Source organism: Panthera pardus, unplaced genomic scaffold, assembly GCF_024362965.1.
Source record: "Panthera pardus isolate Hobbes unplaced genomic scaffold, ASM2436296v1 HiC_scaffold_27, whole genome shotgun sequence".
NCBI classification, from domain to species: domain Eukaryota; kingdom Metazoa; phylum Chordata; class Mammalia; order Carnivora; family Felidae; genus Panthera; species Panthera pardus.
In genome coordinates, this window is record NW_026526843.1 from 69,650,572 (window position 1) to 69,663,433 (window position 12,862).

General features: G+C 45.6%; 1 protein-coding gene across 1 annotated transcript in view; it reads right to left on the reverse strand.

Moving 5' to 3' along the window:
- NALF2 (NALCN channel auxiliary factor 2) overlaps nt 1-12,862 on the reverse strand; it is a 29,146-nt gene that overhangs the window by 2,978 nt on the left and 13,306 nt on the right. The window contains exon 2 of the mRNA XM_019428598.2: nt 350-521. Within this exon, the coding sequence (XP_019284143.2) occupies nt 350-521 (172 nt within the window). The remainder of the gene's footprint in view (nt 1-349; nt 522-12,862) is intronic.

The window sequence follows — 12,862 nt, forward strand, 5'->3', positions numbered from 1 at the left end:
TAGAGAGGAGATTTTCAAAGCTGGGACTGCTCTGGTAGCCCTGCCCAAGACTCCTTTCCCCTGGCCCCTCAGCACCTACCCTTTCCAGATACTTCTCTCCCAGGGACCTGAGACAGTTTCTCTGGGATGACTCCTTGGCCAGGGCACGTTGTTGATAGAGATGGCCCCTGTGCTCTTTGTCTATTCCTCTTGACCCTATCCCAACCTGGGGACCTCACTGTCAAGTCTTCAAGGCACTAACCTTCTTCTAATCTGACTTCCCTGTTGTCCTCCCTGCTCCCACACCCCCAACCTGGTACCTGCCCTGGGCCCTTGGCCTTCTCCCTCCTTCCCAGTTTTCTGCCTTTACCTGTACAGATAAAGCCAGGAAGCCCTCCGTACACCATTTCCTCATTGTCAGGGAGTATAAAGGGGCACCGGGTCTGCACCTCCAGGCAGTATTGCTTGCAGGGCACCCAGCGCTGGCATTCCTGCTGGGTCACGCTGAAGTATTCTGAGCACAGCCAGGCCTTGTAGACAGCCTGTGGGGAGAGGAAAGAGTGTCAGCCCAGGCATCAGCCCCTTCCTACCTCAAAGGAAAGGGATGAAGGAGGAGTGTAATTGCCCACCCACCCATCTCCAGGATCCAGGGTGTGGAGAAGAAGGAGGGTTTGGGTCAAGACCACTACATGCTACCCTAAAATCTCTCATCTCATAGTCCAAACTCCCAAGTCCCCTAATCTGCAGGCCTCCAAGACTTACAACTTTCTCATTGGTAAAATCACAAAACTACTCCTGTGTCAGAGCTGGAAAGGGCGTTACCAATCATCCCATCCAACCCTGCTCTTGTAGTCAAGCCAAGGAGCTATCCTGGCTTGTCTGAAGTCACTGACAGTGAGGTAAATTTTGGTTCTGTCCAATTCAGCAAACATTCCTTTGGCTGATGGTGTTAAGTTTCTAAATTCAAGAAAGAGATGGACAGAATAATCCTTGCTCTACCTCATTAGGGTGTTATGTGCATCAAATAATATGACACATATGAAAATGTTTTGTAAACTCTAAAGTGCGATACAAATGTGAGGGGTTATTTTAAATAAACAGGAATCTGCCTTACCAGGCACCACATGTGCTTTCAAGCCCTAGTTAATCCATGCTCTGTCCTGTTGGCTTCAGCCCTGGTGTGGAGCAGATGCCACCTTTCTTTTGGAAACCTTGCTTTGCAGTTTCATTCCACAGTATACTTCCTGTTCCTCATCTAGCCCATTCCTACCAGGCACTGGGTCCTAGCTAGGAAAGGTTCCCTGCTGTATACTGTTTGGCTATCAATAAGCCCAGAGTTTTTCAACAGTGACACTACTGACACTTTGGACTGGACAATTCTAAAATTTTTTTATAATTAATTAATTGATTAATTCAATTGAAGTATAGTTGGCATACCATGTTACATTAGTTTCAGGTGTACAACTTAGTGCCTCAACAACTCTATGCTCTATCACCACAACTGTAGTTCCCATCCATCACCATACAACACTAGTATAATACCATTGACTTTACTCCCTGTGCTGTGCCTTTCATTCCTGTGACTTATTCGTTCCACAACTGGAAGCCTGTATCTCCCACTCCCGTTCATTCATTTTACCTGTCTCTTCATTCCCTCTGCTGTGGCAACCATCAGTTTGTTCTCTGTATTTCTAGGTCTGATTCTGCTGTTCATTTGTTTATTCATTTGTTTTGTGTTTTATATTCTACATATAAGTGAAAATGAATGTGGTATTTGTCTGTCTCACTCTGATTTCACTTAGCATAGTACATTCTAGGTCCATCCATGTTGTCTCAAATGGCACAATCTCATTCTTTTAATATTTATTCATTTTTGAGAGAGACAGAGAGACAGAGCATGAGCAGGGGAAGGGCAGAGAGAAGGAGACACAGAATGCAAAGCAGGCTCCAGGCTCTGAGCTGTCAGCACAGAGCCCAACGCGGGGCTTGAACCCATGAACCGTGAGATCATGACCTGAGCTGAAGTCGGACGCTTAACCAACTGAGCCACCCAGGTGCCCCTTATGACTTTTATTTTCATTCTTTTATATTACACAGACACACACAGACACACACACACACACACACACACCTGTCTTCTTTATCCATTTATCTATCGATAGACACTTAAGCTGCTTCTATACCTTGGCTATTGTAAACAGTGCTGCAATAAACATACAGATGCATATACTTTTTCAAATTACTGTTTTCATTTTCTTTGGGTAAACACCCATGGACTGGATACTTTTTTGAGGGGGGCTATCCTGTGCATAATAGGATATTGAGCAGCATTCCTTGACGCTACCCAGTAGTTGTCAGTTAATCCCCCCCATTTTTGTGACAACCAAAAAATATATCTGCCATTGTCAAATGTCCCCTGGGGATCACACAAAATCATCTCCCATTGAGAACCACTGATATAGCTTTTTGCTACTGGAAATGTGGACCTGGACCAGCAGCATCACCATCACCTAGGATCTTGTGAGAAGTGCAGAATCCAGGACCCCACCCCAAACCCACCACTTCAGCACTTGCATTTTAACAGGATGCCCAGGCAGCTCTCATGGATGGGGTTACCCTGCCCACATCCTCCTCATATCTTCAGGGGCACCTTCTCATGATTGCTTCTCATAGCAATGGTTCTTCGATTTCAATGGACCTCAGAAACTCCTGGGGCACTTGTTCAATATGCAGATGACTTCCTCCAATTCAGCTTCAAGAAGACTGAGGTGGGCTTAGGACTCTGCATTTTGAACAAGGGTCCTGGTCATTCTGCTGGCGGAAGCCTTTCAATCACACTATGAGCAACATGGTCAGTGCTTCTTACATGAGCTTTAAACATTTACAGGGAAATACAAATAACTTTACCATGGACATGGACTTTCACAATGTGTCCCCACAACAGCCTTTTCTAAAGCAGGGGGTGGTGAGGGGTGGTGATGGGTGGTGGTGGTAGGTAGTAGTGGGTTATAGTAGCAAATCAACCCCCTGAGAAACAAACTGTTGTTTGATACTTAAAAAAATTTGTTTTAACATTTATTCATTTTTGAGAGACAGAGAGACAAAGCATGGGTGGGGGAGGGGCAGAGAGAGAAGGAGACAGAATCTGAAGCAGGCTCCAGGCTCTGGGCTGTCAGCACAGAGCCAGACGTGGGGCTCCAACTCACGGACTGCAAAATCATGACCTGAGCCAAAGTTGGGTGCTTAACTGATTAAGCCACTCAGGCACCCCAAAGTGTTGTTTGATACTTTGATAACTTGCTGGCATCTCACATTTAACATGCTCTAAGTCTTAACATGAAGTTCTTACATTTTTTTTACCCCTCACTCCCAAGGTTTGACCATTTCAATGAAGTTCCATGGCCATCTACCCAGGTATTCAAGCCAGAAATCTAGGTGTCAGCCTTTATTCCTCTCTTTCTCTGCATCCCCACATGCAGACATGCCCATTCTTACTCCACATCCAAAACTTTGCGCAGGTCACTGTTGTCTGTCACCTGTACAACAGTCTCCTGTGTGGCCTCCCCACCTCTACTCTTTATTTTTCCAATCCACTGTTCACACAGGAGTAAGAGTGATCTCAAAATGTCACCAGATCATATTACTCCCTTGCTTCAAACCCTTCAATGCATTTAGAATAAAATCCAAACTTTTGACCACAGACTTCAAGCCCCTCCAAAACTTGGCTCCCATCTGGCTTTCCAACCTCATTTCCTATCTCTCCCTTCAAGCTCATCATGCTCCACACGCATAGGTTTTCTTTCTTTTCCTTGAACATGTCCTACTTCTTTCCACCTCGGGGCCTTGGCTCATACTGTTCTCTTGGCCTGGAATGTTCTTCCTCCCACTTTTGGCATGACTAGGTCCTTCTCATCTTTCAGGCCTCAGTTCAAATGTCACCTCCTCAAAGAGTGTCTCCCTAACCCCTCTAGCTAGAAGATGCCTTCTCATTATTCCCTCTTTTTCTTAACTGTTTCTTCACCACAAGTATGATTTTGTCTGCATCCTTGTTTTGTTTTTCTCAGCCAACTTCACTAAAATGTGAGATGCATGAGAGCAGACATGGGTTTGTCTTATTGACCATTGTGTACTTATTGACCACTGTGTCTGCAGCACAATATATGTAAAAAGGTCTGTTTATTGAATGAACGGGAGAAGTAAATGAGGACATGTCCCTACTCTCAGAGAAATTCCAGTTTCATCGATGGATGCATCTAATTTGAATCTATGGCATATGATCTATACTGTAGGAGAGGTAAACCACTGGTCATTGGAGGGAATCAAATAGAAAAGTTGGGAAAGAAATCAGTGAGAAGATAACAGTTGACCTAGAACTGAAAGTAGGATTAAAAAAAAATTTAATGTTTATTTATTTTTGAGAGATATACAAAGAACAAGCAGGACAGGGGCAGAGAGAGAGGGAGACACAGAATCTGAAGCAGCTGAGCTGTCAGCACAGAGCCCGATGCGGGGCTTGAACTCACAAACTCTGAGATCATGACCTGAGCCGAAGTCAGACACTTAACTGACTGAGCCACCCAGGTGCCCCTCAAAGTAGGATTTTAGATGGGATCGATAGAGGTGAGACAAAAGGGCATTCCAGGCTGAGGCAACAGCTTAAGTGGAAATATGGAGGTAAGTAAATGCATGAGTGGGAAGGGTGCCAACCTCCTGTGGATGGACATTTATTTCCAAGTTTTTATTGTTATAAACAATGCTTTGTACACATGTCTCTTGCACACCTGTGCTAAATTTTATTTATATAAACCCCTAAAAGTGAAATTTGGGGGTGAAAGTTACATGCAAAGGAATGAGAAGGGAGTGAAATAAGGATGTAAAATATCAAGTACAGGTAAGAGGCAGGATAAGAGAGAGGTGGAGGGGTAGAGTGGGGGTTAAGGGATAGAAGAGAGTGGCAGTGAGGTAAGGGGGTACAAGGCAGGAGTGTGTAAGAAAGAGAGGGTGAGAAAGAGTGGGTAGTTGGAGAGTAAGAAATGGTGGTGATGGGGGTATGCCTGGGGAGAAACAGCAGAGGAATAAGAGATGGAGGGTAAGAGAGGTAAAGGGATGCAGTGAGGGCGAGAGAAAATGAAACATAAGAAAGAGCATGGGGATAAGAGGGTGGGGACATAAGAGAGGGGGCTGTGAAGAGGAGGGGTAAGAAAGATGAAGTAACAAAGATGAGGGTAAGAGAGAGAAGGGGAATAAAGTTGGGTAAGGGAGGTGGGGATACAAGAAAGCAGAAGGAGGGTAAAAGAAACAAATGCAAGGCAAGAAAGAAAAGGAAATCCCCACAGCTAAGGGCCCTAGTGCCTCAGAGAACACCCTCCATCTTTTGGGACCAAGTGCAAAGGCGAGGCTCTGCCCATAGCCATTGCCCCAATCTCAGCAGCCTGGACCCAGGATCTTCCTCAATCCTCACCCCAAAGTATGTGCAATTGCCCCTTCTTCCACCGACTGAGTACAGAGGTCTCTGTCTCTGTAGGATTCTCCCTGGGCTCTTTCAGCTCAATATTTCTGCTCCTAACTGGAGGGTATTATGCTAAGTGAAATAAGCCAGGCAGAGAAAGACAGATACCATATGATTTCACTCATATGTGGATCTTGAGAAACTTAACAGAAGACCATGGAGGAGGGGAAGGGGAAAAAAGTTACAGAGAGGGAGGGAGGCAAACCATAAGAGACTCTTAAGGACTGAGAACAAACTGAGGGTAGATGGGGGTGGGGTGGGGGAGAGGGGAAAGTGGGTGATGGGCAGGGAGGAGGGCACTTGTTGGGATGAGCACTGGGTGTTGTATGGAAACCAATTTGACAATAAATTATATTTAAAAAATATTTCTGTTCCTAGGTGAGGAGGCCCAATTGGAGTTGCAGCCCTCCTCCCAGGCAACTGTGATTTGCCTAATAACAGGCTATGGTGGCTGGGCACTCACCTGTATGCTCTGGGAGGGAGAGGGGGAGGCAGGGGTTGGGAGAGGGGTGGCCTGACAGTGGGAGTGTGGTCTTTCTAATTAATTAGAAGACCCTCCCTCAAGCCCCATACCCCAAGCCTGGGTCACCATGGCAACAAGTGGGTGAGCAGATTGCCTGAGGAGGACACCAGGTCTGTGGGTGGTTAGGCAGGAACAGGCAAGGAACTAATGAGGGGAATGGAGGAAGAGCAAACAGGAGCTGAGACGTAATCCAATTTCTTGGCCTCACAGAGGGCCAGCTGAGGCCACTGCTGACTCACCTGCTTCAGAGGTGGTCTGGGGTCCTTCTCCAGCAAAAAGTCTGGCTCTCAGGGCTACCACCTGTGCAGCAAGCCTGCCTCAGTTTCTGCAGCCCTTTCCCCTCACCGGGCCTAAGTAGCTTGCCCTGACTCGTCAGTGTGAGGACTGAGCCAGAGGCCACCGGGTTGTTTGGGCAGTCACGGGGGCAGCCTCAATACTCATCCATAAGGATGGGGAAGAGCCAAGACATCCAGGGTTAGGGAAGCTGTTGGGCTTGCTGGAGGTGGGGCATGTAAGGAAAAGGAAGAAATGTCTCAGAACCAGACAACAGTCAGTTGGGAGACCCTTGGAGGTCTTTTGCTCTAGTCTCTCAACGCTGGCTGCATGTTAGAATCACTTGGAGAGTCTTTAAAAAATTCACTCCAGACCAACTAAGTCAGATTCCTTGTGGGTGGGACCCACACACATGTAGTTTTTCAAAATACCCTATGTAATTTTAATATGCAGGGAACTATCAGTTTAGCCCCTCTACTTGCATTTCATAGATGAGGGAACTGAGGCCCAGGAAAAGGGGAATGACTTGTTTATAGCCACATAAAATACTGGCAGAGGGAGAAACTTTGAATCTGTTTTCTTGACTCCAACTCCAGGATTATCCTACCAATAGTCTACCAATGACTGGACAATCCTACCAATGACTGCAAATTCCATATGTAGGGGCAGGGCACACAAGGGCATGGGCAGGGGAAGAGAGCTGAGAACCAGCCTGGCTCTGGGCTTTCAGGCTCTTCAGACTCCAGCCCTGGCAGAAAAGCCTTTTTCATCATGTCCTGTCCTCTGAACTTAACCATCCTGGACCCTCTAGGTAGCAGCAGAGGATGGGTAGGGTTGGAAGACCTGACCTGAAAGTGCCCTCCTTTTCTTACAGAATCCCCCTTTCCCACCCTAGTCAGGCCACCGCTGGGCTCAATCAAGTTCTGGCTGCTGCAGCCAAGTTGCTATGGGAACTGGGAGGGGAAGGAAGCAGGGGGTAACTAGAGGGAACACCAATTAACCCAAAAAGGAAGCTGGGAAGGCTATCCCCCCCCTCCTCCCAGCTGGGCTGCTAAAGAACTCTTGAAATGGGAGTGGGAAAGATGAGGGGGATCCCAACCCCTTCTGGGCTCTGGAGCGGCCAGTTTAGGGAGGACCAGGAGAACCTGGAAAGCCTTACCTTCCTGCTTCCTGGCTTGCAGCTTTGGCCAGGGCTTTCTCATCCCTATGCTCCTTTGGAAAGACGTATCTGACTTCTCCTGGCCCCCAGGGTGCTGTGTGAATGCACACAAGTGAGTAGGTAGGCACACAGACCAAAGTCAATACTCAAGGCCAGAGGGTTTAAAGAGGAGGCATCCTGGACTCCTTGGTTTAAGAGCTGGAAAACCATCCAGAGAGGAGAGCTTCTGTTCTTGCCAACCAGAAAGTCGGCAGTTTCCTTCCTGGATTCCAACTTGCTAATGTCCCTAGGGCCTGTTTCCCCATCCAAATCCTCCCTACAGACCTTCTTTTTATGGTTGCTTGTTTTCTTAATGTACTTCTGGGACCCTTGGCCAGGAGCTGCCGCTGCAGAGCCCATGGAGACAGAGCAGCAATCTGGGCTGGACTTGGGGATGAAATCCACTGTCCACTGCAAACAAGTAACCACCCTGCCCCCAGATTTTACCTAAGGGGAAACTGAGGCCCAGTAAAAGGGATTGGCTTAGGAAGTCAGAGGCATGCAGGCAATCTACTACAAAGCCAAGATTAAAATAGGTACTCTGACAACTAACCCCTTGCCTCTTCGCACCACATCCATCAGCACACTTAGAATTGTGTGAGGTACCTCCTTGGGCAGAGTCTGAAAAGAACCATGTGCTCCTATTCCTGATTCTGGGCTTTCAAAGAATTGGATCAGAAAAGGATAAGGTCAAAGTCAGTCTCCAGTTTGGGGGAAGGAGATCATGGACATAACTCTGGAGACAGCTGTAGTCACTGGGATTGGCAGAGTCAGACTGGGATTAGAGGCATGACAGGGCAAATCCAGGTGGATAATATGGCTTTACTTAAGTGGCTATAAAAATAAGCAACAGCTTTCCTGCTTCAGAGAATGAGCAGTCATGGGTCAAAGTGGCCTGACCTAGCCTGGAAGAAAGGCAGGTGAGATGGATGAGAGGTGGGTAAGAACTTAAAGCCACTGCAGTTCCAGAGGGACCTCACATACCCAAGCTTCCTAGGCCATCTGCTCAAAGGCCAATGGCTGGGTGGGCCTGGCTTGGCCAGGGGCAGTCTGGTTAGTGAAAAGTGGTGTTCCTAATGCAGGGGCAGCTCTTAAGGAGCCTAGGTGATCCATATCAATTACATGAGTAGAAGAGGCAGGTTTATTACCACTCCAGAATGGAAGTGACTGTGAGAGTCATCATGACACTTCCCTGTCTGCTATTGGAATTTCCATTCCAACATCACTGCCAAGCACTATTGTCACAGGGCTCTTACTCTCTCCCAGAGCAGCCCATATCTTCAGACAACTCTAGCAGTAAAAGAAGTTCTTCCTTCTTTTGAGCTAATGCCCTCTCTGTGGCTTTACTCATGGCTCCTACTAGCTCTATAATCGGCTTCCTGTCCCCTTTGATAGTCCTGAAGTTATTTGTAAACTTCCCTGAATCAGGTCTTCCCATTCATTTGTTCATGCAATGATCACTTTCTGAACGTCTTCTGACTATCTGGCGCTGTGATAGGGAGGAGGGGCTACAGATGATGAAGATAAGATTGCTATCTTTAAGAAGAAGGAGAGACAACAATGTGAATCAATCATTATAAGTCACTGTGATAAGTAGTATGTGCTTGGTACAGTGTTAGCATAGAGGGAGGAGTGATCAACTGTTTTGAATGCTGGGGACATGAAAACATCTCCATATGGGAGAGGCTTGAATTGGGGCTTGGAAAAAATTAGTAGAAGTTCACTAGGTGGAATAGGGCAGGGATAAGTGTATTTCAAGCAAAGGAATCAGTAGGTATAAAGGTCTGGAGGTGTGAAATAGTGCTGGGTTCAGACACTGTAGGTAGTTTAGCATAATTAGAGGCTGCAAAGGGAGATGTAATAGGAGGTGAGGCTGCAGAGGAAGGCCATGCCCATATTATGATATGTTCCGGATGCTGAGGAGGATGTGGACTTCATCTTATAGGGAACTGAAAGCTTTTAATGAGTTTTAAATAATTGCTTTTTAAAAGATCACTTATCATCACTTCTGTGGCTAACTTTACAGACTGTGTCTGAAAGTATGGATGATGGAGTGTAGGCATCAAGACTGAAGGTAGGGAGACCAGTTAGGAAACTATTGCAATAATCTTAGTGAGAGATGATGGGGACCTCAACTAAGGCAGTAGCAGCACAATTAAGAAATGGAGAGAAGGGGTGGATGAGAAGAGATGTCAAGGAGGTAGAACCAACAAGATAACTTATGGGGGTAGGGAATGAGGGAGAGGGAGGGGTCCAGGATGACTACCAGGTTTCTGGCTTGAGTGTCAGGATGAATAGTAGTTTCTTTCATTAAAGAAGGGAAATCAGCAGGAGAGGTAGATTTGGGGGTGCAAAAGATGAATTAAGTTTTTGGCCATAATGGGGCATCTGGGTGGCTTAGTTGGTTAAGCAACCAACTGTGGCTTAGGTCATCTCATGGTTCATGAGTTCAAGCCCTGCATTAGAGGGCTGTCATCTCTGTTGTCAGCACAGAGCCTGCTTCATATTCTCTGTCTCCCTCTCTCTCTGCCCCTCCCCTGATTGCACTCTCTCTCTCTCTCAAAAATAAATAAAACAATCATTTAAAAAAATAAATATAAAAAAAAAGTTTTTGGCCATATTGACTTTGAAGTATATGTGGGTCAGGTAGGTATAAATGTCCAGGAGGCAGTTGGATATAATGGTCTGAGCTCAGAAGGAAGATCTGGGCTAGAGACAAATCACCAAGGGATAGGGTTAATCATTAGAAACATGGTAGGACTGTACTTCCCCCCACCCTTTGAAGATAAGCATGACCATATGACTTACTTTGACCAATGAAATGTGAGTTGAAGTCACATGGATCATTTTTGGGGAGAAGCTCTAAGAGTTGGTATATGATTTGCCATTCTCTTCCCTCTGCTGTTGACTATGGAAACAGTATTGAGAAGCTCCTGTCCTCCACTAGCCTGGGTCTCTTGGTGACTATCATGAGCAGATGATCCCTGCTGATCTGTTTCAGACATGTATGGTGAGCAAGAAATAACTGTTGTGCTAAACCTCAGATGTTTAGGAGTTGTGTGTTATCACAGCATAATGTAGCTCACCCTGACTGATAAAGCAATAGTGAAAGCCAAAGAAGTGGATGCTATTGCTTAGGGAGAGTGAGCACAGAGAGAAAAGAACCAACAGTGGATCCCTGGAAATCACTAACATTTAAGGGGAAGGTGGAGGAAGGGAATCTGATGAAGATAGGGGAGTAGCTTAAAAGATTAGAGGAGAAACAGAAGAGAGTGGCATTCTGAAAATTAGGGGAGGAGAGAGTTTCCAAGATGAAGGAGTGGTCAGCAGATAAGGATTTAGACAGAAACATGCTGGCAGTCCCATCATGGTGAGAGCAGTTTCAGGGGATCACTGGGGGCAGAAACCAGACTGAGGCCAATTTAAAAGGGAATGTAAAGGAAGAAAAATGGAGATAGCTATGTGTAGACTACTCTTCTAAGAAGCCAGATACTCCCAGTTTTTTCAATTATTTCATAGGATGTGGTTTCTAGTTCTCTGTTCTATCCTGGTTCTTCATATTCAGATGAGTTCCTATTTTCTGTGTCCCTTGCAACTGAACCCAATACCCAAATAGAGTTTATCAACACAATCAAGTAGAAGTATCAGCCCTCCTGACCTGGAAGCTCTGTTTCTGTTAATGCAGACTAAAACCACATTTGCTCTCCGGAGGACTGTGAATCCAAATTCACTGTGTGAATCCAAATTCAGCTGAGAGAGATGGAAAGAGATAGGCCTGCCTGGAGTGTGGGATCAAAGACATAGCCTAGATCAAAGTCCCTGAAAGGAGCCCAAGCCTTCTGGTAAGACATCTGTATAAATTAAATCCTTGAAACTGTAGGCTACCTGAGGACAGGGATTTTATCTTAATTATCTGTGCATTGCCCTTAGTGTTTACAGCTCTGATGGGGAAATTGGAGATGCATTAGCAAAAAGTCCTAGAAAACTAAGCAAATAGAAAAAAGAGGCAAATATTAACTCCAGGAAAACAAGTTGACCAAGGAAAAAAATGTAATCCAGTATTCTACATGATTCAGCTGTGAACAATATTTATAGTCCTAATGATGTAAAAATGGAATACTCTTAAAGTCAGAAGTTGTGATATGCCAATATTGGATGTATGAAGGGAGGGGAAGTATGTGTACACATACAGTGCTGCTGATAGTAAGAGAGCAAATATGCCTCTAATAAAGTCAATAGATATTTAAAACAGAAAAAAAATCAAGAAATAGCATTGGCATGCCATTTTGAACTGTGGGGGTAAATATCAGAAAAAACAGCTAAGAGATTTGAAAATATTTAAGTCTGAAGAGTGAGGCTCTAGGGTTGAGCAGAAGGCTTCTGTTTTAATTTTAAGCATTGAGATCTATATTTAGCATTTAAAAGACAAATTATACATATCTTTCATACACGTATGCACACACTGATATTTAAAACAGAAAAGTCAAGAAATAGCAGAACTGGCATATCACTAGAAATGTAGAGATAAATATCAGAAGCAAAAGGTAAGATAATTTCTGTAACACTCATCCTGAAGAATGAGTATACATATGTAGCTTATACAGGTTTCTTAACAATAAAACAAAATCTCCAAGACTTAATCTGTCCAACCTCGCCAGACTCAGGCCCAAAGCCCCAGGTCCTGTACTACCCAGTCCTGGATCATCTACTCCATTACCACTGCCTGGGCCATGAGGTTGGGCCACATAAGCTTAACAGGCCAACAGAACTAATGAGTGGTCCTATAGCCAAAGAGAGGAACTAATGTGAGAGGAAAGGAGCTTTGGGGGCTTCTGTGCCCAATGGCTATGCAGGCCACCACAGGAATGTTGCCAGTGTGACAGTGACAGCTGTCGCTTCCTTTGAGCTGCACACAGACATATGCAGCATAAAATCCCACTGCCCCCTCGCAGGCACAGGTGTTTGCCACACACTGCTAGTCCTGGGCCCAGGCCCAGAAAGCAATCTCTAGCCTTCTGCAGGGATCATTGTGAAACCAGCTTCCTGACCCTGCCTTCTTCATTCCCCAAATGCAGTACCTTGATAGACAGATGAGAGGCTGAGGAGAACAGAGACCTGATAAAAGGATCTGTCAGCTGTGTTTGGTCTCTAGGGATGAGGTGAATCAAGGCTTTGGAGTCCTTCCATCTCTGCCTCTTTCTTCCTCAACCTAAGCATGTCTTTGTGCCCTCACTTCTAGAATCTCTCCAGTTGCCTTCTGGCTCCTAACCTCCCACTCCCACGCCAGACACTTCACCTGCTCCCAAATTACCTTTCCCATCTCTTAAGCAGTCCATCTTGGTGTTGTCAATCTCAATTGGGTATTAAACAGTCATTTGGA